The sequence below is a fragment of the Meles meles genome, chromosome 12 (genome assembly GCF_922984935.1).
Source record: "Meles meles chromosome 12, mMelMel3.1 paternal haplotype, whole genome shotgun sequence".
In the NCBI taxonomy this organism is placed as follows: Eukaryota; Metazoa; Chordata; class Mammalia; order Carnivora; family Mustelidae; genus Meles; species Meles meles.
The window spans coordinates 96,090,451-96,118,256 of NC_060077.1; the positions used below are offsets into that span (position 1 = coordinate 96,090,451).

The 27,806-nt window shown below is 60.6% G+C and overlaps 2 protein-coding genes across 6 annotated transcripts in view; one reads left to right on the top strand and one right to left on the bottom strand.

The window, feature by feature from the left end:
* The window catches only part of KCNG2 (potassium voltage-gated channel modifier subfamily G member 2), a 35,082-nt gene extending 26,841 nt beyond the window's left edge, over positions 1–8,241 (top strand). The window contains 2 exon segments of the mRNA XM_046025134.1: positions 5,776–6,532; positions 6,535–8,241. Coding sequence (XP_045881090.1) covers positions 5,776–6,532; positions 6,535–6,893 — 1,116 coding nt within the window. The 3' untranslated portion in view covers positions 6,894–8,241.
* A 178-nt stretch (positions 8,242–8,419) lies between these two features.
* SLC66A2 (solute carrier family 66 member 2) overlaps positions 8,420–27,806 on the bottom strand; it is a 45,032-nt gene continuing 25,645 nt past the window's right edge. For 4 of the 5 annotated variants that reach the window (XM_046025138.1, XM_046025137.1, XM_046025136.1 and 1 more), the window contains 2 exons: positions 18,348–18,564; positions 8,420–10,200 (listed from right to left, as the gene is read on the bottom strand). In XM_046025138.1, coding sequence (XP_045881094.1) covers positions 9,993–10,200; positions 18,348–18,564 — 425 coding nt within the window. In that variant the 3' untranslated portion in view covers positions 8,420–9,992. Of the gene's footprint in view, positions 10,201–18,347; positions 18,565–26,785; positions 26,886–27,013; positions 27,718–27,806 lie in introns of those variants that run through there. The other variant, XM_046025135.1, reaches the window with a different exon arrangement.

The window sequence follows — 27,806 nt, forward strand, 5'->3', positions numbered from 1 at the left end:
GAAGAGGCGTTGCTGCACCCGTGGTGAGTACGACGCCCGGTGGGCCGTGCCGGGTGCTGCCGAGTTCCAGCTGCAGGAGGTCGCTGCAGAGTGAGCGAGAGAGAGAGAGCAGAGCCGCCGCCGTCCTCACCCAGCGGTCAGCCTGGGAATCTGCAAGCGGGCGTTTAGCCCAAGGAAACACACGGCCTGGGCAGGCAACGGCAAACCGCACCGCCGCGGCCCCAACAGACACAGAAGCGGCTGCAGGACGCGTTCGTGGGTCCCCGCCTCCAGGCGGTGCCCACGGTCCCACGTGCAGGGGCAGGGGAGGCGGGGCCAGCCCCTCAGCCAGGCGCACCGTGGGGGCAAGGCCCGGTGTGTGCTCCCGGCCTCTCGTGCCCCGTCGTCTGCGCGGCTCGTCTGACTTCCGGCTCTGCTCTCTGGCTTTGCCAGTCGCCGAGGTCACCTGTGGGTGCTGCCCCGCCCGGGCTCCCCAAGGCCTGGGTCCTTCCCGTCACCAGGCCCGGGCGTGCGGATTCTGTTCTTGTTCTCAGGTGACAGAAGGAAAACCGCAGAAGCCGTCTTCAAAATTTAGCATTTGGTTCCAAGAAGCTTTTGGTAAAACGGGCATCAACAAGTTCTTCATTTAAAAAATGGAAAATGTGAGTGAGAAAATAAATGCAGCAAGTCCGTAGGGCGTGCCGACCCCCTGAGGTCAGGAGTGGACTAGAAGCATTTCTGCTCCTGTAGCAAAGAGTTGGCACAGAACTCCGACCCCAGACCCGGACCACCTGGGGGCAGGGGCCTCCAGGAGCAACGAGCCCCAGGGCTGTGAGCTCCGGTTGCCATGGACGCCGTCGTGGGGGGACCGACAGACCAATGGGACAAGCAGACTCGGCCGCCGTCAGGCCGGAAGCTGCCATGCGCTGAGCTCTGCTCCCAGGTCTCCTAGGACACCAGCCCTAAGGAAATCAGCGGGAGCTGGCCTGGTCCCAAGGAACCTTCCAGAAGGAGGAGGGGCAGACGTCCCTGCTGCGCTTCTGCTGCCCAACTGCTGCCTCCCTGGCCGCGCACGGTCCTGTCGCCAGGCCTCGCCCTCAGGAGCCCTCCTGCTCGGCTCTGTGACCCGCCGGATGCCCCGGGGTGTGCGGAGCCGGCCCTCACAGTGGCCTCCACAGGGCCTGTCCCACGAAGAGCCGGGTGGGTGATGGCCCCATGTCACCAGCATTCCCCAGGGAACCCGGATTGGGAGGGGCGAGGGCAGGTGGGAAGAGGCCCAGGTAGCCCCGAGGGCACAGGTTGGGCAGGAGCCCAGAGTGCTCTGCGCACAGCAGCTCCTAACCCTTTGGGGACCCGGAGCCAGCTCTGGGACCGAGGGACAAAGGCACAGACTGGACACGCTCGGGACCCCAGGCCATGCCGCAGACCGGGCCCCTCTAATCAGGCTGCAGCCCCTGCTTGTCTGGGCATCGAGGGTAGCAGCGAGACCCCGGACTTTCTAGAACAGTCGCACCGCTGGGACCTGCAGCTGGGTGGGCTGGGTGACTGCTTCTGGACTGACCACACCACCCCCGACCCTGGGGGCATCGGGCCTTGTGGGAAGACGGGCCACTGAAGACTGTACAGCGGGTCGTGCGCAAGCCCCGGCAGAGGGTCTGGAGACCCTGGGCGGCGGCACCACGGCCTTTGTCCGGGGACAGACCTGCCGCCTTGTGTCCGGAGACCTGCAGCCGGGCCGCACGTGAGCACGTGGGATAAGCAGTGGCGCCTGCCCACTACTTCCAGGCACACAGCGGGCGATGGCCACTGCAGCCGAGGTCCTGGGCCCCAACGGCTCCTTTGTGGGGAGGCGCCACCGGACGGCGGCGCACGGTGGAGACAGGTCACGGGAGCCCCAGAGGCCCGGGCTCCTGAAGACCGAGATAAGTCAGCGTCTGGACATGCAGGACACACTTGGGGAGAAGCTCTGCGGGAGCAAACACTGACCGTAGTGCCGCGGTCGAAGCACCAGGCAGGTCTTTCAGCTGCTGTCCATGGGGATGGAGATGCAGCGCTGCCGGCCCCTCCCCAGAGCAGGCTCGGGAGCTGGGCAGGCGTGAGGGTCTGTCCCCACAGGCCAAGAGGGACGTGAGCACGGGGTGGGCCGTGCAAGGCCCCCAGGTCATCTCCCCTCCAGCGAGACAGGGTCTGCGAGGGCACGCCAGCGTCCGCTGAGTCTGGGGAGTTCGCTGAGCCCCCGGGAGGTTCAGGCCAGGTGGGTGCTCGGGGTCAAAGGCCGGACCAGGACTCGCCGGCAGCTAGGCACATGGAGGAGCCCGCATGTCCCACTCTCTTCCGTGGGTCGCTGCCCCCAAACGGCCCCGCATGGGGTTTCCCGCCGGCCGCTCGATTCGTCCCCCGCATGTCCCACTCTCTTCCGTGGGTCGCTGCCCCCAAACGGCCCCGCACTGGGGTTTCCCGCCGGCCGCTCGATTCGTCCCCCGCGTCAGACGGCGACGCTCACAGACGGGCCTGGAGAGTCCGTTAAAGTAGCTGCACCGATCTCTAGTTCACGTACCGGACAATCTGTCCGTTCAGAGTGAAGAGTCAGTGGTTTTTCGCATAATTACACGGTGGTGTGACCGGCACATTCCCTCCCCTGAGAGAGACTGTGCCGTTCACCCTCCCCCCCACCGGCCCTGTCCCCACCCCGTGCCCGCCAGGTGCGCGTTACACATCCCGGTGTTCGGGACGGTGAGAACGGGGCTGTGCGGCGGGCCCCCTGGGGCATCCTCCTCTCCGCGCCCAAACCGGCACTTTGTTCCTTTTCATGGCCCCGTGAGACCCCGCAGTGTGCATTTTTGCAAACCTGTGCTGATCCCTTAGCCCGTTAGCGGACACGTGGGGTGTTCCCAGCTTTCATTGTGAGCGTCTCGCGTGGTGAGCCCACGGGGCAGGTTTCCGTGGGGACGGCTGTGTTCGCTCCTCTCGGGTGCACCCCCGGGAGTGGGTCCCTGGGACGTGTGAGGAGCCGCCCAGCTCTCCTCCTACGCGGCCGGAGGGCCCAGCAGCTGTGGGCGAGGGTCCCACTTCTCCACACCCTCCCGCACTCCACTCCAGCCGCCCAGCGTGGGTGCGACGCAGCTCCTCTCGGTGGCTTGAGCCTGTGTTTCCCTGATGAATGAGGTTGGGCAGTCTCTTTCCATGGGCTTCTCGGCATTTGTGTATCTTTTTCACAGAAATGTCTCCTCCTTGCCCGTCTTTTCATGGGGTTTTAACTGCTGAGCTGTAGGAGTTCTATATATGTTCCAGATACAAGTCCCTTAGCAGATCGACAACTGCCGGTATCCCCATCCTGTGGACTGTCTTTTCCTTTCCCGATGCTGTCTGTATTAGTTCATCAGGGCTCCCACAACAAAGGGCCACAGACTGCGTGGCCTGAAGTTGAAATTTATTTTCTCAGGGTTCTGGAGACCACAAGTCGGAAGTAAGGCGTCAGGAGGGTCGGTTTCGCCCAAGACCTCTGTCTGCCGTACCGACGCCCTTGCCCTCATGCCTGTGTGTGTCTGTCTTGACACCCCAGTCCTGTTGGACCAGGGCCACCGTGTGACCTCACTGGGCCTGCGCCACCCCTTTAAACCCTGTCCAAACACTGTCCCCTTCTGAGGGGTCGCGGGTCAGGGCTCGAGTGTACGATTTTGAAGAAAAACAATTCAGACCTTACAGGGTCCTTTGAAGCACAGAAGTCTTAAATCTTGATTGAATTTATCTAGTTTATCTTGCATGTTTTTGGTGTCATCTCTAAGAATGTTTTGCCAAATCCGAGGTCAGGAAGATTCTGGGATCACTGCTTCCACCAAAGAGCTTCCTCTGGAACTTTTTGCAAGGCAGCTGCCCCGGAAACCAGTTCTTTCAGGTCTTGTTTCTCCGGGAAAGCGCTTCACCTTCCTGCGGGAACGATGGCTTTGCTGGAGACGGGATTCTCGGGAGACGTTTCTCTGACGTTCTGAGTCCGTGCCCCACAGCATTCTGGCCCATGCCGCTTCTGCTCGGGCGCATCCCTTCTCCGGCCGTGGGCCGTTCCCGCCTGTGGCACTTAGACCCTTCCTCGCCACCACGCACCTGAGTCTGCATTTGCCCTGCGCCCCCGGCTGAGCAGGTGACTGTGCGCCCGGCGATTTGGTGAGTTTCCGGCCATTGTTGCTCCGAACGTGTTTCTCCTCCTCCCTCTCCGGGCACCCCTGGCCCCGCTGCTTCACAAACACACCCCACATTCCGCTCAGACTCCTCGGCCTCCGTCTCTGGCCTCCTCACAGGATCGGCCTCTGGTCCCGCTCACCGGCTCGTGCTTCTGGCGGCATGGCTCCGCTGCAGAGCTCCCCCGGGGCTTCACTGGTTCTCAGTGACGTTTCAACTCCAAAAGCTCCATGTTTTAAAATGTTCTCTTTACTGCCCCTCCCCATCTGTGCAACGGGCTGCAGCCCCGAGTCTGCTCCTTCGGTCTTCCTCTGGTCTGTGAGCGCATTTCCACAGCGGTGCCTCTCCAGACTCCGGTATCTGGTCCTCGCAGACGTCGCTTCCGTTTCCTGATTCTTTTCTGAGGTCGGGACGTACTTTGCGGTTTCCGCGCCGCTCCAGGTTTCTTACTGGAAAGATGCAGGGCAGCCACGCTGGGTCATGGGGATCTTTCCTCCGAGCTTCGCTACTGTCCCCTGTTCCAGCGCAGGGGTCCTCGCTCTCCGTGCGCCGCACACATGTACACATACGTGCACACACACGTGCGCGCACACAGACACATGCGTGTGTACACACGCACATGCCTACACGTGTGCACGCGGACACACACGTGCACGCGCATGTACTCATGTGCACGCACACGCGCACCGGCAGACGCACGCACACATACGTGCGTGCACACACGCCTGCACGCACACATACACGGATACACACGTGCAGACACACACGTGCGCACCCACATCCGTACACCGGAATTAGCCCCGATGCTGCCCCTCAGGGACCCACAGCTTGGGCACACCCACAGTCGTCCTGGAACCGACTCCATGACCCCTCCCAGTTCCCTTCAGGACAGCCTCCAAGGCCGGGAACACCTTGAGGCTGAACAACTCCGAACTTAGTTACAAATGAACTCAGTTTCTTTGGCAAGAAACGAGCTATTCTAGGAGCCTGCTTCCCCCTCCCCCGGGGAAAACCTCGCCCCACGGGTTGTGGAACTGGGGGTGGGGACCGTGCCCGGCTTCTCTGGTGACCCCCGTTCTCTGAGCTGGCTGGGGGAAGGGGTCAGAGCAGCAGCTCAGGTCCTCTGGGTTGCCTCTCCTGGCGTGAAACCACCATAGGAGCCAGGGCCCGGGCGAGGCGGGGGCCCCAGTGATCTCAGAGCAGCGAGAGGCAGAGCCTCCAGCACGCGGCAGTGGGGACTGGGCAGGAGAAGGCGCCGCCCTTCTGAGCCGCAGTGTCCCGCGGAGCTGGGGGACGCGGCCTGGGTTCTGGAGCAGGGTCTCCTCGCCGAGCTGGGGGTGGTATTTCTCTCGCCTTTTTAAATGAATTTCGATAGCTTTTCTGAGTAGACGTCCGTTGGCCGCTTGCCCTTAGGCCTGCCTCCAGAGGCTTTACCGGCTGTTTTTAGTGACCTTCACCCGGTGCGCTGGAGCCCGGGGCTGCTCAGCTGAGCTCCCGGCTCCCAGGCAGAAACCAGACTCGGAGGGAAACGGGCCCCTGCAGTCGCGCATGGGGGAGGAGGGCGGGCGCGCGGGGAAGGGCAGCGCGGGCGTGACCCCACCCCAGCCCTCTCCTCCGCAGGGCGAGTGCTCCCGCAAGTGCCGTGGCCTCTTCGTGCTGGAGACGCTGTGCGTGGCCTGGTTCTCCTTCGAGTTCCTGCTGCGCTCGCTGCGCGCCGAGAGCAAGTGTGCCTTCCTGCGGACGCCGCTCAACGTCATCGACGTCCTGGCCATCCTGCCCTTCTACGTGTCGCTGCTCGCGGGGCTGGCGGCGGGGGGCGCGGGCGCGGGGGGCGCGGCGCTGCTGGAGCGCGCGGGGCTGGCGCTGCGGCTGCTGCGGGCGCTGCGCGTCCTCTACGTGATGCGCCTGGCGCGCCACTCGCTGGGGCTGCGCTCGCTCGGCCTGACCGTGCGCCGCTGCGCGCGCGAGTTCGGGCTCCTGCTGCTCTTCCTCTGCGTGGCCGCCGCGCTCTTCGCCCCGCTGGTGCACCTGGCCGAGCGCGAGCTGGGCGCGCGCCGCGACTTCTCCAGCGTGCCCGCCTGCTACTGGTGGGCCGTCATCTCCATGACCACCGTGGGCTACGGCGACATGGTGCCGCGCAGCCTGCCCGGGCAGGTGGTGGCGCTCGGCAGCATCCTCAGCGGCATCCTGCTCGTGGCCTTCCCGGTCACGTCCATCTTCCACACCTTCTCGCGCTCCTACTCCGAGCTCAGGGAGCAGCAGCGGCGGCGCGTCCCCGAACCGGCCCTGCGCGAGGACAGCGCGCGCTCGGCCCCGGCCACCGAGGACAGCCTGCAGGGGCCTGCCGCAGCCGCCCAAGCCGGGGGCCCCGCGCCTGGGCGTGGCCGCGACTGTGGCCCCCAAGAGGCCGCTCCTCCCGAGCTTCCTCGGGAATAGAAGCCCCCCGTCCCACGGGCAACCTCGGCGTGGGGGGGCCTGGATCCCTTGCGGTACCCACTGCATGTGCCTCCGGCGGCGCAGCCCTGACTCGGAGGGGCGGGGGTGGGGGGCTGGGGGGACTGCTCTTCCGCTTCCAGTCATTCCTCCCCTTTCCTCCTCCTCCACTTCGGAGTTCGGATTCCCTGGCCCAGAAATTCCAAGGCCGTAGCAAATGCCGGGAGGCCACCTGTGTCCGCGGGCCGCACCCTCTGCTTCCCTGCTCCTTGGCAGGGCAGCTCCTGGAGGAGCCTCTGCCGTAGGCAGTCTGGGGGGGGGGGGCTCCTGCTTCTGCAGGGTCATCCGTGGGCGTCCCACTGCGACATGCACGCAGGCACACATGCACACAGTTTCTTCTTGCCCAGCTGGAGACGGGCCAGCACAGGCAGCTCCGGCGTCACTGACAGCCTCCCATGGGCTCCAAGTTCTCGGAGGCTCCGCGGAGGGAGCCGCACCATCACTCACACCAGCAGCCAGGGCAGTCGCGCCACTATCCTGCTGAGGGGAAAAGCCACACAGCTTTATCGGAGGTCTAAGCCTGCGGAAAGGGACCTTCATCTACTCTGATTAGAGCCCGGGCCCCCCCGGCCGGTGTGACGACGGGGCCCCAGCTCCTTCCCACACCCCCGGCGGCTGTGAGTGGAACCAAAGAAAGAGGCTACAGGTGACTGTTCGAGAACCGAGATGGGCTCACGGAGAAAGACGCCTCTGCGTGTTTTACTGTTCGTTTCGCCCTCGGGATTTTCACTGCATGCAGAATTAGCAGCTAATTTTAATGAACTGATTATCAGAAAGAAAGTAAAAATCCACCCCCAGAGCAAGACAAGAGTCCAGGCTGGGGCTGCCGGAGAGATCGCGTGGGTGTCACCGACATGGAGCAGCTCTGGGTCAGACTCTCGGACCCTGGGGCCAGTGCGGGAGGGCGTGGGGGGTCATCCCAAAATGTAAAATATCACTTTCATGTATTTTCACTGTATCTGATATTTCTGGTACCTTGCCCCCAAATGTAAATTGTCTTCATGAAGAAAAATGCTCAGTACGCACAGCTCCATTCCTACAGGCTCGACAGAACTGTCCACGTTCCTTCCAACACTTCCCCTGGCCTTCTTTAAACAAGACACTTCTCACCCTTTCAAGGCATTCGGTGGTCAGGGCCTCCCCTGGCCTGGTCCTGCTGGCCTGTCTGGGGAGCTGGTCTGCCCCTAGGGGCCGGTCTGTCCTGGGGCACTGGTCTGTCTAGGGGGCTGGTCTTTCCTGGGGGATTGGTCTGTCGGGAAGGGGTTGGTCTGGTCTGTCCTGGGGAACTGGTCTGTGCTGAGGGGCTGATCTGGCCCAGGCTGGTCTGTCCCGGGAGACTAGTCTGTTTGGGGAGCTGGTCTGTCCTGGGGCGCTGGTCTGTGCTGAGGGGCTAGTCTGGTCTGTCCGGGGGGACTGGTCTGTCCAGGGGGCTGGTCTTTCCTAGCGAACTGGTCTGTCTGGGGGGAGGGGGTGGTCTGCCCTGTCCAGGGAGCTATTCTGCTAGTCTGGGTTAAGGTGTTGGTCTGGTCTGTCCTAGGGGACTGGTCTGTGCTGAGGAGGTGGTCTGGTCTTTCCCAGGGGACTGGTCTGTCTGGGGGGCTGGTATGTCCGTGTGGGGGGACCAAGAGAGCAGCCTGGTCTCACACGGGCAGAGCTGGACCCCAAGAAGAGGACACCCGTCCTTCCCTGAAGACCCGCACAGCGAAGGAAGGATGGGGACCCGTGGTCACTGTGTCCTGCGCGCCCGCTCGGACCTCATTCACGAGGCCACACGGATCCACAAGCAGTTTATTGGGTTAAAGTCAGAGCTCGGACAACCCCGAGGGCTCCCCCCACTGGGCACATGCCGCCACGGCCGCAGTCAGAGGGAGACACTTTAATCTGGCGGCAATTACGGCTACTGACATCCCCCGTGTTTAAAAATAAACATTTTCAAAGCATCTCACAGCCCAAGTGACTAAGCAGGACCTTCACTCAAACATTCGGGCGTTTGTGAGCAAAGCTCGGGAGGAGGCGGCCGCTGGAACAGCAGGACAAGCCGCGCCGCCCCCGCACAGCCGCCCCAGGGCCGGCCCTCCACCCCGCAGAGGGGAAGCCCCATGGCTGCTGGGACACTCGGCGCCGGGGCCTGGGGGCTCGCCCAGGGCTGCTGGCCACAGCGGAGATGCTCCTGTAAAACTGAGAGGGGGAAAACCAGGTGGCCAGGGACGCCCCGCCCTGGCACGTCCCCCCACGCCCAAGGAGCGTGGGGACACCTGCATCACACGTCCCCGCACCTGACTCGCAGGCCTTCCCCGTCCTGGAACACGGACGTCCAGGGCGGCAGGCTGCAAGCGCGTGCAATTCCCAGAACCCAGAGGGAACGCCCGTAAGTTACAGCCTGTCCTCGGCGGAGGGTGCGTTGCCCCCAGACCTGGTCCCAGGCCCCCAGCTTTCCTGGGGGCACACATAGGCCACCTGCCCCCCCCCCAGGACTCGTGGGGACTCCAGGTTCTGGTGCCAACACCCCTGAGCTCACTCTGGCAGCGTCCAGCCGGCACAGACACAGGCTCGCCCGCTCGCTGCCAGCGGCGTCCACACGGGCATCTCCCAGGAGGCGGCCAATGCAGAAATGAGGCACGTGGGCACACGGAACACTCTGGGCCCCGCTGCCAAGCTGAGGGCCAAGTCCGGAGTCCCGTGACCCGGCTGCACTGGAGGTGACCCTCCAGGGCCGACTCCGGCAGTCACCAAGAGCACCGGGAACGTGCGTCCCCGCGGCTTCCTTCCCACAAGCATCAGCTGTGTACAAACCCCAGGCCCTACTCGGAGTCACGCTCGCGCGCACGCTGTCACCAGGATGTCCACGTTTGGGCCGTTCTGAGACCAGGCTCTGGGCGCCGGGTGCGCGGGCTCTCCTGGTGCCACTGCTCACTCCTGCTCCCCAACCCGCCCAGGCCGAGGGTGGCCGAGAGCCCGGCTGCAGACCCCGGGGGCTCCCGGCAGGTCTGCGACCCAGAGGGGCTTCCTGGCGCCCTGTCCCGTAGCAGCCCGAGGTCAGCCATTTCCTGGGTCTGTGAGCACGTTCCGAGTTCCGGACAGGTGTTTCTTGAGAGGAAGGAAGAGAGCACTGGCTTCCCCATCACCTGCAAAACAGCCTCAGCCCAGCCCTCGGCTCCGGTACCCACTCACACTCGTCCTCAGGCTGGAGAACCATGTTGGCACCCAGGCCCCCGGCAGCCCACCCGCGACCCACGGAGCTGAGCGACACCCCCTGGGGCCCCGGTGCCCGCCTGCCCCACGACAGGTACCCCTGCAGGGATGACAGGTGGCCGGGCCACACAGCCGCGTCCTCCCCCGCCGCCTCAGAGGGCCTTGGCGCTGGCCGGGTGTGCCACGTGGGGGGCTGGCTTCTGGGGGTGCCGGGCGAAGGCGCAGGCCTGTCCCAGGATGGCCAGGTCCACCAGCACCTGCAGCAGGCCGCACACGGAGAACTGCAGGGGCGCGCCGTTGAGCAGGAAGTAGGCCGTCTTGAAGGTGTCGCCGCTGGTCCACATGAGCACCATCTTGATGCTGCGGAGACACACGCCAGCGGTCAGCGGCCACCCGGCCTCCCCGTCCCCCCGCCCTCCCGTCCTCACCGCGAGGCCACGGCGTGCACAGCCGTAGGGACAGGCAGGCCCTGCCGCGGCCAGGCAGGGACGCAGACATTGTGGCACGGCTCACGTGGCCTCACGAGCGTTCCGTCCCTTCTGACGGCAGGTGTGCGGCTGTGTCCCTCAAGAGATGCGCTGTGGCCTCCGACGGGACAGGAGAGACCACCCAGGGACCAGCAGGCAGGTGGGGACTGCAGGAGAACAGCACCTGGCCGTGGGGACGGGCAGGCTGGGCCGGGCTGGCCACGGGAGCCTTGCCCAAGGGGGAGGCCCTGTCGCCAGGAGCTTCCTCTTCCTGGCCGGGCTGCCCCCATCTGCACCCAGGCTGCTGAGGACGAAACCGGAGGCCGCAAGCAGCAGCAGAGCGAACCCTGGTCATGGGAGCCCCTGCCTGGCCAGACCCCCTCCCCGAAAACGTAACTGGAGGTGATCCCGTTTCTGGTCGCCGTCGCCAACCCCTCCAACGTTTCAGATCAGTCCCCAGGGAGGCAGGGACACTCAGTCCTCCATGGGTGACGAGGGAGCACCTGTCACTGCCCACCCCCCCCACCACATCGCCCACCCACGTCTCTCCCGGCAGCTTCGCACGCCCGGGCTTCCCAAGGCACAGGCAGGAGCACTGGTGTGTTTGCCGGTAACTTGCCGGAAGCTTGAATCAGACCCGCTTCCAGCAGCGCTTCAACCTCCCCCAGCTAAGGGAGCCCGACCAGAGTCTGGGGGGCTGCTGCCAGGCAGGGGAGTGAAGGGGCAGGAGGGGGCGGGGCGATCCCCAAGCAGACCCGGTGCCCTCTGCTGCCAGAGCCGCCAGCACCAGACCGAGGGCCACGCACCCAGGCACTGAGCTTGCAGACGACACGGTCCTCTGAGCCCCAGGCTGGCTCTCACTCCTAAAAGCAGGGTGAGGACCCCCATCTCCGGAACTCCCGCCTGAGGACGTGGCTCTGCTCCCCTCCTCCGCCGCGGCCGCACAGAGCGCAGACAGACACGGGGAGGCCTCCCAACCTGCTGCATAGGGCGGCCTGAGGCTTCTCGGGTGGTCACGGGGGAATGGCCCGCAGCCTGGCCGGCCCCGTGCAGCCTCTCCGTGGACGGGCGCCCCACGACCGGAAAGGCCCCCAGATGTGTCCCCTTCGGCCTGTGATTCTGGCTCACACGGTATTCTAAGGTTTTGTTGTGAGGGAGCTGGGAACGAATTCTACATTTTAAAAAACCACACGGTGTAGGACAGACCCTCTTTTCCTGGTTGCTTTCAACATCTGACTTCGGCTTTAGCAGACCGTGACGGGATCCGTGTTTAGGATCTGAGGAACTTCTCGCATCTGTAAGTTTATCTAACATCAAAGCTGGAAAGTTTTCAGACATTTTGTCAGTATTTTGTCTGCTCCACACCCCTTCTCTCCTCCGGACCCGGACGACATCAATGTTAGATTTTCTGGTACTTTCTCTGAAGCTTTTTTTCCCCGGTTTTTCTCTGCGGTTGAGAACGTTTTTTATTATCTGTCTTCAAGTTCACAGGCTCATTCCCGGGCCATCCGCGTTCCACTCCTGAACTCACGGAGTAAAAATATGGCTTACTGTGTTTTTTAATTTAAAATGTTCTGTTTGGTTCTTTTTAATTTTACAGCTTCCACGACTTCACTGAGATGTCCCGTTTTCCATTCATTTCGAGCGTGTTTCCTCTCCTCCCTGGACCAGTTTCCCAGGGGCCGCTCCCAGGCCCGGGTGCCCGCGCTGGTGGTGCATCGTCTGCTGGCCGGCTCCTCCTCTGAGCTGCAGAGCGGCTGATGCTCCCTCCGCTGTGTCCTGGGCACGGTCAGTGTTACGTAACGAGCCTCCGGGTCTCACCAAACCCCTTGGGAACGCCGGGTTTCTGCTGCAACAGGCACGGTCGCCGTCAAGCGGCACGTGGGTTGCAATGCGGTTCGGCTCCTGAAGACTGCGGCTTCAGGCCCGGGGCCTGCCTAGGATCCACGGCGGAAGGGCAAGGCCGGAACACCAACAGCCGTGTCCCGAGCTCACACTTCCCCACACACAGGAGCGCGTCCTGCTCGGCCCCGGGCACAGCGCTAAGCTCCAGGCAGGCGGGTCGGAAGGGAGACCAGCACCACCCACATCCGTCGTTCCCGGGCTCCTCCTGCTGCCGGGCGGCTCCGGTCCAGGCTCTCTGTGCCCCTCGAGGGCAGAGATGGGCTGGCCCCCGCGGCCCCGAACACACACCTGGCATGGGTGGTCTGGGTCAGCGTTCCACCACTGGCCACCCCAGACCGGCCCCTGGGGATAGCTGGCCTGGTCTGCCCCAGACGGGGCAGGAGAGACGGTGATTGTCGCTGTGATGTCCCCCAGGATCCGCTGCCTGCGGTGACCGAAAACCCCGCACTTGCCAAGCCTCTGCCTCCAGTTCGGTCCGGACCGCCTGGTCTGGGGCAGCAGCGGGGGACCTCGGCGCGTGGCAGAAGGGCCCGCGGGGGCTGGACAGCACGGGCTGTGGGAGCACGGGCAGGAGCTGGTGGGGGCCGCAGGAAGGACGCAGCAGAGCGACGAGTGGAGGGAAGGAAGCAGCTCAACCAGGGGACCTGGCCGGGGCCCCTACAGGCTGCAGGCACCACCGGGCCGAGATGGCCTGAACCGCCCCGCGGAGGGGCCCGCCTGCCTGAGGGGCTGCTCGCAGCTCCCACGCCCACCCGCTGCGCCCTTCCAAGGAAAGCCCACACCCACACAGCAAGCATTTCAAGGAGAAGCTCCGAGAGCAGCCCAGGTTTCTGAAAAAGGCATGAGGACAAGGAGAGAAGCAACAGGGCCCAGCAGAAGAGTCTGGTTCCGTCGAACAGAACTAACGGCGCAGGACACGGTCTGCCGGAGGCACCCACATTCTAGCAGGAGGTGGAGGGACGTCCCTCAAAACACAAAACCCAACAAGCCCCAGCGATGGTTCCAGGCCTGGCAGCAGGGTCTGTGAGGGGCCGGGCTGGAGCCTTCGCAGCGGACCTGGGCGGAACCAGCCAGCCTGGAAACGTCCTGCCTGTGTCTCCAGCTCCCCGGGGCCGGGCCGCTCCTGGGGTAAGGGTGCTCCCGGCCCCCCTGGAATGGCCACCTCGCAGGAAGCTGGCCCCTCCACGCAAGGTAGCACTCCACAGGAAGGCCTGGAGACAGCCAGGACCCCCGCCCGGTGCCCGGTCACAGCCCCTCCCCCCGGCCCTGAATGCACACGTGGCCTCTGCTCAGGGTCACAAATGTGACAGCCTCATATCAGGGGGCGGGCAGCTCGGGGCTGGGGCACGGCGGCCGGATCAAATACTAGCCAAGCGCAGGAAACCAACACCACCCTGCGTGGTCAGCTCGTCAGGAAGGAGCGCTCTAGTGCAGGAACAAGGGCGCGGGATATGCGAGCGCGAGCTGTGAATCCCCATCACCTGCGACAACTATGGGAGGGAGGAACGAGCCCCAGAAGCTGCGCCAGGGATGTCCTGGAGTCCCCACCCCAAGGGGGACCAGGATGGGGGAATCTTCTTTTTTTAGATTTTTTATTTATTCGACAGAGAGAGAGAGATCACAAGCAGGCAGAGAGGCAGGCAGAGAGAGGAGGAAGCAGGCTCCCTGCTGAGCAGAGAGCCCAATGCGGGGCTCGATCCCAGGACCCTGAGATCATGACCTGAGCCGAAGGCAGAGGCTTTAACCCACTGAGCTGCCCAGGCGCCCCTGGGATGGAAGAATCTTCACAGTCCAGAGCTCCAGCCCCACGGGAAGCCCCGACCACCCCTCCCAGGCCCCAGCTGTGGCTTCCTGGTCAGGCTGGCGGGCTGGGAGCTGGCTCCCTCTGCCCATCGCCAATCCAGCCGCTGCCTCCCGCACGCCCCGCCCCACCCTCCTCTACCGTTTCCGTCCAGGGTCCTATTTCCTCATTCCTGACTTCTGCATTTTTCCTCCCAAACTCTTCCTAAGATTCCTCTCACCGCCTCCTTGCCCTGTCCTGCGGTCCAGAACGCGTCTTTCCAGCTGGTGCCCAAGAAATGACGGCCACGCTCCTGTGCCCGCCTAGCCTCCTCCAGAGCCCAACTGGGCCGACTCCTGTGGACTCCCCGGCCCCCCTCACTGCTGCCCTCAGCCTAGACCTAGACCTTCTCCCTTCCACGAATCCAAGCTCTCCTGTAATTCAAAATCCACCCAAAACACATACCAAAGGAACAGGTTTTTGTGACCTTGGGTCAGACAGGGGTTTCGGGTATGACGACAAAGGCATGAGCAACAACCCCCCCTCTGCCACACACACAAATTCATTAACTTCAGCAAATTTAAAACCTTTTTTGCTGAAAAGGAAAATGTCAGGAAAGTGAAAAGACAGCCCACCGAATGGGAGAAAAAAATTAGGAATCATACGCCGGATAAGGCTGCAACGGCCCAGTGCACACAAGGAAGGCTCCAACTCAGTGGTAAAAAGACGGGCCACCGAGGACCGGAACAGACGTTTCTCCAAAGACACACGGATGGCCAAAAAGCACGTGAAAAGATGCTCAACCTCATTATCAGCGGGAAATGCAAACCGAAACCACATGGAGACCGGAGAGCCCACGTGACACCGCGAGGACGGCTAGAATCAACAGCCACAGGGTAACAGGTGTCGATGAGAGGCCGGGTCGGAACCCTCACGCCACTGTGGACCCAGCATGGCTGCGCCTCAAATCATTAAGCCCAGAGCCGCCGTGCGACCCAACAGTGCCCCTGCTGGTCTGCTCCAGAGAAAGGAGAGCCAGTGTCCAGCAGAAACTTGTACGTGACCTTCATTACCTGCATCACCTGTAACAGCCGAAAGATGCTGAACACCGGATGTCCGCCGACTGAAGAACAGACGCTGGTACACCCACAGGACCAGACCGTGGTCCAGCCTCCGGAGCCGAGCACCGATCTGTCATGCACGGCAGAGCCTGGGAGCGCCGTCCGCTTTCCCGCGGCTCCGTTTACATCCAGCGTCCTAGAGACAGCCGGTCCGGGGAGCCGAGGGCCGGAGGCGGGGGAGGCTGGGAGTGGATGAAGGGTGATGACCAGCGGGTGCGAAGTTCCTCTGTGGGGTGAGGAAAACGTTCTGACGTGACACGGAGGTGGCGGTCGCACGGCTCTGTGGGCACCGAACTCCCTCCCGGAGGTCCCGTGCCCTCTCCAGGCGCACCGCTCTCCCCACGTCTGCGTGTCTCCACTGGCCTGAAGCTCTCTGAAGAGCTCGTCTGAACGACCAAACAGATGTTTCCTGTAAATCATTACATTGCAATTCATTTATCCGGTTTTGCTGATCCACCCGTCCACATGGGGGCTGCTTCCAGTCACAGCTGCTGTGAACGGTCTGCGAGCAGCTCAGGACCCTGCTGTCCGCTCTCCTGGGTCGAGTCCCACAAGCAGAACTGCCGGATCACATGGTGATTCTCACCGTGCACTGCTCTGCACGGTGGCTGCACCAGGGCGCCAGCCCGGCCACAGGGCACAAGGGCTCATCTCCGCCCCCCCCCCCACCTGCTGCTCTTCGTCTTCTGGGAGCCGCCGCGCTCCTGGCATGAGGGGGCCTCAGTGTGGTTTGATCTGCAGGTCCCTGAGGGTCAGCGACGCTGAGCACCTTTCCTCACGCTTGTCACCCACTTGTACGTCGGCCTTGGGAAACGTTCTTCCGGGCTTGGCTCGTTTTTCAGTTGGGTTGTTTGGGTTTTTTGTCGTTGAGTTTTAGAAGCTCTTTTGTAGTCCTAATGTCAATCCCTCACTGGACGAGGCTCCGCGCGTATTTCCTCCCACTCTGTAGGCGGCTCGTGGACAACCTCCCGACGCGTGAGGCTCGTGGTTTTTAAGTCCAATTTGCCTTTTTGGTTTTCTTGTGCCTTCGGTGTCGTATCCAAGAAGAATCACTGCCAAGCCCAACGTCGCGATGCTTTTCTCCCACGTTTTCTCCTAAGAATCTTACTGTTCTAGGTGTTACATTTAGGTCTTTGTTCCATGTTGAGTTAATTTCTACGCATGGTGCCAGGGAAGGGTCTAACTTGGTTCTCTTGCACGTGGACGTCCCGTTTCCACAGCCCCACATGCTGAGAACACTTCTTTCTCCACTGAACGGTCTTGGCACCCCGCTGAAAGCCACTGGACCATACACGTGAGGGTCGTTTCTGGGCTCTCTGCTCTACCGCACGGGTCTGTCTGTACACCAGTGACGATGACTGACAACACCGAGGGACAGCACAGCCGCGACGGCACCTGCGCCGTCATTTCTGAAGGTATGTCCTCTAGTTTTGTTCTTTTTTGAGACTGTTGTGACTATTTCAGGTCCCTCAATGTTCCAGGTGAATTTTAGGACAGGTTTTTCTGCAAAGAAAAAAATCACTGGGATTTTGATAGGATCACTAAACCCGAGGTTGCCTTGGGTATGTTGACATTTTAACAATACTGAATCTTCCAGGCCGCGAACGTGGACGTGGAATGTCTTCCCATCTACTCCTGTCTTCAAGTTCCTTCAACAGTGCTCTCGTTTCCACTGCACAAGTCTCTGCCTCCTCGGTTAGTCTCCATAGAACCACGAACGGGATTGTTTTTGTCACTTCCTGACTGCCCTGCAGTCTGCTCGGTCTCAGGGGATTGAGCTGTTGCGTCATTTCCTACATTAATGAGGCTTGAATCCTGGGGCACCCGGGTGGCTCGGTCCGTTGAGGTCCAACTGTTGATTTTGGTTCAGGTCATGCTCAGAGGGTCAGGGATGGAGCCCCGTGCCGGGTTCTGTGCTCAGTGGGGATCTGCTTGACATTCTCCCTCCCTCGGCACCCCCACTCTCTAAAATAAATCTTAAAAGAAAAACCTTGAATCTCTGCCTTCTAGAGATGTCTGTGACCTCGGCTTCCCATCCGTGGGCCATCGTCTCCAGCCAGAGGCATCAGCAGTCTCTACTCTGACCCCCGGACAGTCCTTTCCCATCACAGCAGCTCAGACTTGGAAAACTGAGACAATGTCCGATTCAACTGCCAGGGCGTCCCCTATGTGCTGGACATACTGAGAGCGGCCACAGGACCTAACCAGTGAACGGCGGCAGCCCGGGTGCCGCTGCACACACAGGCGGTCAGCTGCAGTGAGTCTGCGGGTGCCAAGGGTCCCCAGGGAGCGGATACCCTGCCCCGGTCCCTGCACAGGCCTCACACAGCACATTCAGATCTGAGCTGCGCACTAGTCTCCTGGCCTGCGTCACTCGAACAGACCCAGCAGGGAGACCTGGATAAGGAAGGGGCTGTTGGCCATCACGGGACGGATGGCCGACAGACCGAGGGAGAGAAGCACAGACCGAGGCCCCCAGGGGAGTGGGGTCACGAGGCTGCCTTCACACACACAGGACCACCCTGGGAGGGGCTGAGGGGCTGCATGGATCTCAGGGGAAGCATGAGAGATTCAGTGCTACTACGGGGCCTTGAACAGAGCCTCGTGCAGGGCTCCTCACGCCTGGGAGGAAGCTCCCCATCACAGGAGCAAGCAAGTGCTAGAGAAGCACCTGGCAGGAATGACAAAGGTTCAGAGCAAGTCCATCCACGGCGGCCCTGGAATTCCCGTAGACACCTCGTTTCAATGCCACAGGTGACTTTCACAGGCCAGTGGAGGGCTCCACCCAGTGCCTTCGAGACCCGGTCCCCACCGGCCTCCCGTGGCCCGGAGGGCATCCGAACACACGGAGGGCTCTGCGGAGACACACAGCTACTGCCAAGAGTGTATCTCGGGACGCGGCCCCCACCGCTGGGCACCAGAGCCGCCTCTGCTCACCTGTGCTCCGCGGGCAGGGCCTTCTCCCTCCGCATCCCCTCTGTGCTCGCACATGCTCCCGCGACAACGCTCCAGGTTCAACCCGGAAGACCCCGTGCCACGCATCTGTTTCACTAGGGGGTCGCGGCGTCCCCTTACGTGCTCCACACAAACACATCTGCTCCCGCATCCGGACCTCTGCTCTCTACCTGGTGTCTCGCATACACAGCAGCCGAGTCTGCACCTGTTAGGTTTTTACCAAACACGCGGCCAGGCTGGTACCGACAGGTGCCGCGGGAGCGACCCAGGCCGACCTACCTCATTCCCTCGGTGGAGCGGTGGCGGTAGTTGCGGTAGAGCTGTGGGACCCCCAGCATGGCCTCGGTCAGCACGGCCAGGAAGCCCAGCGTCTCCACGAACAGGGCCGAGTCAATGGACAGGTACGTGACGTAGCCTGCCACGCCCGTGAAGACCAGCACGCACTGCACGTAGTCCCCAAAGCTGCTCCAGCGCCAGAAGTGGTGAGGCTCAAAGTCTAGGGCAAGAGGGAGAAAGACACGTAAACCAGGCGTACGGGGCCTGGTCAGCATGAGGACGGGAAGTGAGCTGCGTGAGGTCAAGGTCAGTGAACAGAAGACAGAGATGGGCTGTGGGGCTCCATATGCTCTTGACCAAGGCGCTGGCGAGGGAGCCTTGGTACAGACGTGAGTTCGACGCAGAGACGCGAAAATCCTTCGATCCGCTGACGGCAGAGGCAGGGACTGTACTGAGCCTCCGGACGCTCTTCCTGGTGAAACCCTTGCCCCTTCCCTCCTCGACTGCACAGCTGACCACGCGTCTCATTTCTTCAGACGTAGAAGAGGACGAACGTAACCTCCCTCCTAGGGTTGTCTCAGTAGCTGCGCAAGTGAATCTTCTGAACCCTGCAGAGTGCCCGGCCCGTGAGCGCCCAGCAGAGCCGCGTGCCTGTTGTCATGACACACGTCACCGGCAGAACATCGTCTGCTCCGCAGCTGCGTCCCGCAGAGACCGAACTCACAGGCACTCACCATCGGCAAACGACATGAAGCTCCCGGGCTTTGGCGGATAAACACGGGAGGCCCTGGGGACAGACGTGGCTTCAGGGAAGGTCAGGAAAATGGAGACAAATACAGAGAAAACATGGAGGGGCACGATGCGCCCCAGGACTGGCCTGGCCCTCACTGGCAGGGTCTGGGCGTGGGCAAGGGTGCGGGCTAGGGGGCTGCCACCCAGGGGCTGGGTAGTAGCCTGAAGGGAACGTCCGACCCGCGTATAGGTGCCTCTCCTTCCCGCCCCGGGCCCTCCCTCACTCTGTATGAGAACACCGCCCCGAGTCTGAGCTGGAAAGCAGGAGTGTGGGCAGGAGGCCAGAGGAGGGGTGGACGCTGCGTGCAGGTGTGACGACGTGTCCCCGAGCGGGGCACAGTGTGAGCTGTGCTTCCTGAACAAAGCCCGGCTGCCAGGTGGGGGGCCTGAGTGTGCAGGGGAGCCTGGGACCCAGGGCTGGGGGCAGACACTGAGGTCTCCCCTACAGGAAACATGGAATCACGAGACGATGCAGCAAGGACATGTGCCTCAGACCTGGATGTTCCTGCCCTTGTGCCTGGGGAGTGGGGGGCTCAGAGCCGAGAACGGGGGCCACGACTGGGATGAGCTAAGGATGGCGGGAGACGGTTCGGGGGCCCGAGCTGAGCAAGCAAGTCCTGAGCTCAGTCTGTCCGAAGCCTTTCTATTTTCGGTTCTCGAGGAGCACGTCAGTCAGCTTCTGGGAAAAGACGGAAGCTAGACCCTTACCTTCGCACGTATAAAAATCAACTCAAAATGGATCAAAGACCTAAACACGAGAGACAAAACACTGAGAAGAAACTACAGAAAGCTTCAGGGCATCGGATTTTCAATGGTCTCTCCAATGTGGCAGCAAAAGCAAAAATAAATAGGGTGATACCAAAATTTGAGACTTCTGTGTTTCTAAGAAAAAAGCTCTTTGACATTATTGGTGTCAACAATTTTTTGGATGTGACATCAAAAGTACAAGGAATAGGGGTGCCTGGGGGGCACCGTCGTTAAGCCTCTGCCTTCAGCTCAGGTCATGATCCCAGGATCCCGGGATCGAGCCCCAGGTCGGGCTCCATGCTCAGCGGGAAGCCTGCTTCTCCCTCTGCCCCTCCCTCTGCTTGTGTTCCCTCTCTCACTGTGTGTCTGTCAAATGGATAAATAAAATCTTCTAAAAAAAGTGCAAGGAATAAAAGCAAGAGTAACGAGTGGAACTACATCAAACGAGAAGGCAGCTGCACAGCAAACCAGCAAACCAGCAAAACGAAAAGGAGACCCACTGAGCGGGGGAAAGTACGTGCGAACTGCGACTCTTACCGGGGTTACACCAAATCACATATGAAACTCATCCAACACAAAGGGGAAAAGGGTTAAAAACGGTCACAGGACCGACTAGATTAGCAGATTAGGTCTTCTCGCAAGTAGACACTCCGATGGCCGACAGACACTCGAACAGATGCTCACGTCCCTCCAGCCAGGGACATGCAAATCAGAGCCTCGAAGAGAGACGACCCCACACCTGTCGGAAGGCGAGACTCAGGAAGACGAGGGACAGCGGGTGCGGGCAAGGAGCCGGCTGGTGCGGCCGCCGTGGGGCACGGTACAGAGGCTCCTCAAGAAGTCAAAAGCAGGGCTACCCTGTGCTCCGGCGGCTCCCTCTGGAACAGAGCCAGAGGACATGCGACCAGCGTCCAGAAGAGGGATCCGGGCCCCACGTCCGCTGCAGCGTCACCCACGGCAGCCAACAACCTGAGTGACCGTCGAGAGAGCACGGGATGATGATTCACCATTAAAAAGGCAGCGGGGGGTGGAATCTTGCCTTTTGTGACAATATAGACAGAAATGGAGGACGTTACGTGAGTGAGATCCATCAGAGTAGGACAAGCACTGTGTGTTCTCCCTCATATGTGGAATCCAAAATGCCAAACGCAGAGAAGCGGAGAGCAGAACGGTGGCCGCCAGGACTGGGGTGGGGAGATGTCAGTCCCAGGGTACAGACCTCCAGTTTGGGGTCTGATGTGCAGAACGGTAACTGTAAGTAACGCCTGAGCGCGGCTGGGACACCTGGCTGGCTCGGCTCGTGGGGCGACTCCTGGTCTTGGGGTCATGCGTTCACACCCGGTACAGAGTTTTTAAAAAAACTTAAAAAAAAAAAAAAAAAAAAGGCTGGGCACCTGGGAGGCTCAGTAGGTTAAGCAACTAACTGCCTTCGGCTCAGGTCATGATCCCGGGTCCTGGGATCGAGCCCCGCATCGGGTTCCCTGCGCAGCACGGGGCCTGCTTTTCCCTCTCCCTCTCCCTCCGTCTGCTACTCCTGCTTGTACGCTCTCGTGTCAAATAAGTACATAAAATATTTTTAAAAAATAAAAATAAAAATAAAAAATTAAATGTGTTGAGAGCCTACATCTTAAATATAATAAAATAAAAGTAATTATGTGAAGGTGTGGAAGTATTAATCTTACCGTGCACTTAGTTCACAATATCCATGTGTTAAAACATCACACTGTGTCTTCAGTTTAAATGGTTATGTGTCAATAATATCTCAATAAAGCTAAAACATTAAATTTTTAAAACATCTGTGTTTCAAAGGACACAATCCACAGTGGAAGACGACGCAGGGAATGGAAGAAGGTTTCTGCGAATCCCAGGCCCAGTAAGGAACTCGTGTGTGTGGGATATACTGAAGGCTCACGACTCGGAAACCAGCCACCAACCCATTTTCAAAGGGGGCCGAGGAGCACAGGTGTGTCTCTGAGAGGATGCATGGCGACGCACGAGGAGGTCCCCAGGGCCGCCCATGGTTTGGGAAGCGCAAGTCAAAACCACGTGCGCCACCGCTTCACAGTCCCTCCAGCAACAGAGGTCGGCGGGGGCGAGGACGCAGCAAAACGGGCCCTCGCGGGCTGCTGGCCAGGCGCGGAGAGTGGGGCAGGGACTTGGACAGCGGCGCCCGGGGTCACAGCGACGGGGCGCCCGGGAGCGGGACCCGGAAGCCACTTGCTGCCCATCAGCAGGTGGATGGAGAAGCAGACGGTGGTCCACACGGTGACGGAGCCTTCGTCAGCCTGAAAATGGAAGATTCCGCAACATGCGGAAACACGGGTGAGCCTGGAGGGCGTCACATGGAGGGAAACCCGCCGGGACAGGAGAGAAGGGGTAGCCCCCGTGCCTCCACTGCGGCGATTCGGATCTGGAGCGAAGGAAGCAAAAGGCACCGTCCGTCACTGTCGCCGCTGCGGCCGGGAGGGAGGCTGAGGCGTCCTTCCGCGCTGGTGAAGTCTGGGCTGTCGGGGAGGAGGATCCCCGGCGACAGGCGTGTCCACACGCAGCAGCCACGGGAGGCGAGGGGCGCACGAAGGCCCCAAATGTGAAAACGGAGCTTCCACCCCCTTCCCGTCGCCGCAGAGACCAGCCTTACTCCCCACACGACTGAGAAATGGGCAGAATGTGCGTCTGCCGATCACTGGGCACCAGGCAGGGAAGGACAGTGGCCTCTGGCAGTTGGGAAACAGGCGAAGGGAGCCCAGAACTGACTGCCGCAGGCCAGGCTAGAGCGAGTTTCCAGGGGACGCAGGCCGAGCCCCAGAAACCCGGGACTGCGTCCAAGAAACAAGGCAGCTGAGGTCGGCAGGACGGAACTCCGTGAAGCCGGACGGACGGAGAACGCCGGAGGTCTGCGGAGCGCCCTGCCCAGGCCCTCGGCAGAGCACCAACCACCCAGGAAAGAACCATCCGGGCGGGTAAGCGCTCACGGTGCCCAGCATCCACGAAGGGCCAGGAGTGCCTCCCCGCCCGCCAAAAGGGGAACCTCCCGATTATCCCGGCTTTGGGCAGAACGTGCGCCGGGAGTCACCAGCCCAGACTGGGCAACGCTCTGGTCCTAGCTGACTCATCAGAAAAGCAAGACCTGAAAAGATCGAACTGTTTGCAAGCTCCTTAACTGCGTCCCCAGAACAAAACTCACGCACCTGTGCAAACCGAAGACGTCCCAGCCGACAAGGGCCGTCTTCCAGCCACAGAGGAGCAGGCAAAGGAAAGGAAACGTGCCCTACGACGGAGAGCCAGATCGGCTGACTGCAGACACGCACAACCGATGTGAATCCTAACAGCCATTAAAGCGCTATTCCAGGGCGCCTGGGTGGCTCAGTGGGTTAAGCCGCTGCCTTCAGCTCAGGTCATGATTTCAGGGTCCTGGGATCGAGTCCCACATCGGGCTCTCTGCTCAGCGGGGAGCCTGCTTCCCTTCCTCTCTCTCTGCCTGCCTCTCTGCCTCTCTTGTGATTTCTCTCTGTCAAATAAATAAATAAAAATCTTTTAAAAAAAAGCGCTATTCCATATGCTCAAAAGGTCAGAGACAGAAAGTTCTGTATTATACATAACATACGTACACACCAAATATATATTACACACATATACATTTTTTAAGACCTACTCCCACAAAAAAACCCATCTGGGATCTGAGATGGAAACTATATGGATGGATTCACATCAGATCAGACAAAGGAGAAAAGATGAGGAAACCTGAAGACAAAGGAAGAGAAGCTGCAGACTATGAGAGAAAAGAGAATTTTTTAACAAAGCATTAGTAAGCTTGGGACAACTTCGAAGAGCATAGGCGTGTGGTGTGGAGCCCCCGAGTTTTGGGGTGGGGGAGGGCAGAAAAAAGGGGCCCAGATTGTTGAAGAAAAGTAGGCCAAAATTTTCCAAAATTTTACGGACACTGTGAGTCATAAACCGAAGCAGCAGGCGGAAAACCGCGTCACCGTAGCGACACATCTCAGAACGGCAACGATGACAGCGGCAAGAAGACCGCTCACGCGCAGAGGAACGGAGAACGCGACCTCGGGCCGCTCATCTGGCGCAGCCCAGGCAGCGAGAGCTCACCTGCGCCGACCGAGAGAAAACCCATCCACCTAGCCTGTCCGACCTCACGGAAATGTCTCCAACACGAAGGTGGGTAATGAAGACTTTTTCACATTTAAAAGCTTAAACAATCCATCACCAGAGGCCACGGTGCCAGAAATGTCAGGGAGCATCTAACATCTCCCTGGGTAGATGCACACGACATTTCCCCCACAATTTATTTCTCTTTAATAAGTGACTCGAACGAAAATAAGAACAAAGGAGCAGGGGTTCAGCACACGCAAGGCACAGCCGCCCGACAACGGCAGAGACGGGGCGAGCGGACCCAGCCATGGGCCGGGCGTCCCCCCAGGGCCAACGGAGGGAAAGACGACAACGGCCAGCCCCGAGCCAATGCCCATGAATGGACACGGAAAAAGAGAGATTAAAGTCAGCAGAGAGAAATTGGAAAGTATTTTGAACTGAATGTAACGAACTTGGAGGCAACGTCCACGTCCACCGCGCCGCTGTGAAAAGGCTCCTGGCCGCCCGCACGGCCGCAATGCCTGTGCCGGAGAGCAAGGGTGCGGGAGGGCAGGGGAGGAACAAGTTGCACCCACCAGGAACAGGCGCCTGGGCGGCTCAGTCGGTGTGGCGTCCAGCTCTTGGTTTCCGCTCAGGCCGTGAGCTCAGGGTCATGGGATGAGCCCCAGTCCGGCTCTGTGCTCAGCGGGGAGCCTGCTTTGAAGTCTCTCCCTCCCCTCTGCCCCTCCCACTCTCGCTCCCTCCAAAAACAAGTCAATCAATCTTTAAACCCAAAGTGAACAGATAAAAGGAAGTAACAGTGACAGAAACCAATATCCAGAAAACAGGAAAAGAGAGAAAACCAGTGAAACCAAAAACGAGACCCACCATCTCTAACAGGATAAAAGAGAAACTTGTGCAAATGAATAAAACAAGTAACCACACACCCATCGGGAAGCTGAATGGGAATGAAACTTCCCACAAAGGTAACTCTGGGCACAGATGGCTTCACCGAGGAACCTTACGAGCTCGTCGCGTAAACCGACAAGTACAGAGTAACTCCCAGCCCACTCCACGGCGCCGGCATCGCTCCGACACCAACACCAGATAAAGGCATCAAAGCGAACCACAGACCAACAGCTCTCGCGAACGCAGATGTGAGAACCCGGGAGAGGCTGCGTGATGCACTACGTCTCATTAAACTAGAAAAGGAAAACATACGCTCATCCCAACAACTGAAGAAAAAGCATCTGACGAAACCGCACGCAGTCCCGGATAATGATGGAAGAATAAAAGGGAACTTCCGCAACCTGAGGACAAAACACACAAAAACGCTGCGGCTAACCCCACGCTCGTGCGGACACCCTGAGACCGGGGAGCCTGAGACCGGGAACGGGACAGGAGGGCTCACCGGTGCTCTCGGCACCGCCCAGAGTGTGCCACAGCGACGAAGCAGGAGGAATGAGACACAGCTGTCCGCGAAGGAGGGGCCCATCTCGCGTGGCAGGTGACACGATCGTGACCTTATCTTACAAAATACTGAAGATGGAACCAGACCCCAGTAGTTCAGCAAGGTCGCAGATGGTAAGCTCAGCGCACAACAGCCGACTGGGTTTCTATGTACGAGCAGTAACAATGAGAAAGAATTTAAAAAGCAAAACCGTCTAGGAGACCACCGAGTGTGAATCACTCAGGGTCTGTCTGACGTGTGAGACCAGCACACAGCGAAATTCTGGAAGACACACTCGGCGCTCACGGGCCGAAGCCTCGGTGTTCTGTGCGATGACCAGCCCCGGGTCCAGAGATTTTTCTAGAAGGGCTGGCACAGGAGACGCTTAACCCCTCCAGCCACAAACGACTGACAACAGGTGTCAGGCTCCACCACGGAAGCTCCCGGAGACTCAAAGCCCAGAGTTTTCACTGCAAACACCCTGCCTGGCACGTGTCACAATCCCACCTTCCAGAAAGGAAGCAGGTGTCCAGCCCGTCCCCCGCCAAACCCACAGTCTAGGCACAAAGAGCCACTCCCCCGTGCCGGGACGGAGGCAAAGTCTCCTAGAAATCCGGATGCCAGCCCGGGGCCAACTGTGCACACAGGCCTAAGGCTGCTGTGTGACACCTTCTGCATTATTCCCCCAAATTCATCTAAGATTCAAAACAGCCCGCAAATCCTGGCATGTTTTTTGTAGAAATTGACAGACTGATTCTCAAATGCTACAGAAACGCACAGAATCCAGGACAAAGTTGGAAGACAACACCTGATTCCAAGACTGACCGCCAAGACAGCGTGGTCCTGACCGGGTCCGGAGGAACCAGACGCTGATCTTCGATAAACAGCCCAGGCAATTTCGCGGAGAAAAGACAGCGCTGGGACACAGGCTGCAGCCGTACCTCACAGCGTCAGCGAAAAGGAACTCAGAGTGGATCACCGATCTAAACGCAGAACCCAGGGGTGCCGGGGGGCTCCGTGGATGAGGCGTCTGCCTTTGGCTCTGGTCATGATCCCGGGGTCCTGGGACCGAGCCCCGCGTCGGGCTCCTGCTCAGCGGGGGCCTGTGTCTCCCTCGGCCCCTCCCCCTGCTTGTGTGTGCCCACTCTGTCTCACTCTCAAATAAATAAATAAAATCTTTAAAATAAGTAAATAAACGTAAAAGACAGAACTACAGTTATACAAAGGTTTCTGATGCATCAAGAGCGTCACCCGTAAAAGAACAAACTGGTAAAGTGGATTTCATAAAATTAAAAATGTTAAAGAAAAAACACGCCTCGGAACTCGGTGAGAACAGCGTTCCAGCTGGCCGATCGGGTCACCTCACTCGCGAAGACGCAGAGATGACAGCCGGCCTGGGCCAAGGTGCCCGACGTCACCAGGGAGAGGAGAACCACACCGAGTTGCCCGGCACGTCCCTCCAAGGCCTGCAAACAAAAGGAGGCGCAGACTTGGTGTGGGCGGGGTGTCCGCCAGGAGCCCACACGCTGCGGGGGGCGCACTGGGCGGCACTCGGATGCTGTGCACGGTTTCCGAGGAAGCCGAACCCACTTACCGTCGGGTCCGGCCAGTGCACACCCACGTGTACCCGGGAAGAGAAGGCGCACGGTCGTAGAAGGACCCATCCACGGACGTTCTGAGCAGCCTTCTTTGGACCAGCCCCACGGCACAGCTCCAGGGCCCGGAACCACCAACACGGCACAGGTGGACCGCTCCCGCCGCAGCTCAGACACACCACAGGCGGCTCTGCCCTGCGGACAGCGGAGCAGGGGACACGCTGGACGACCCCGTCTGCGCCGACGTCAGTCAATGCAAGTGGACGTGTGGGGGAAGCGATCAGTGGTGCCCGCTGTGGGGAGGCAGCTGGTGACAGAGGGAACTCGCTGGGGGGCAGGCACGCTTGGCTCTCAGACCGCACTGGGGAGGGTGTCGCAGGCACGCGTCCACACTCACCCAAACCGCACACCTTAATACAGGCTCGCCGTGTGCTGTGTCTCAGCAACATGGGCGGCCCACAGGGACTGGGTTGCCACGGAGCCACGCAGTGGAAGGGGCCCCAGCGCTCAGGAGCCACCCCGGGCCCGTCCACGCCGCCAGACCACAGGCTCCCGAGCTACATCCAGGGGCGACGACACAGGCCGGCAGCGTACTAGGGATTTCCACAAAAGCGGAGAAGAGCCCCTTCCCGGCTGAGACCCCTGCTGCTGCCCAGGGACTGGGGCCTGATCCCCAACCCCGGCGGCTGGAGGGACATGCCTCCCCCCGCAGCACAGCCCGTGGGCACTCTGTCCAGGCGGGCCGTCACCGCTCACACACCCCGCACGTGCCGCGAGCTTCCCGCCCTCCCA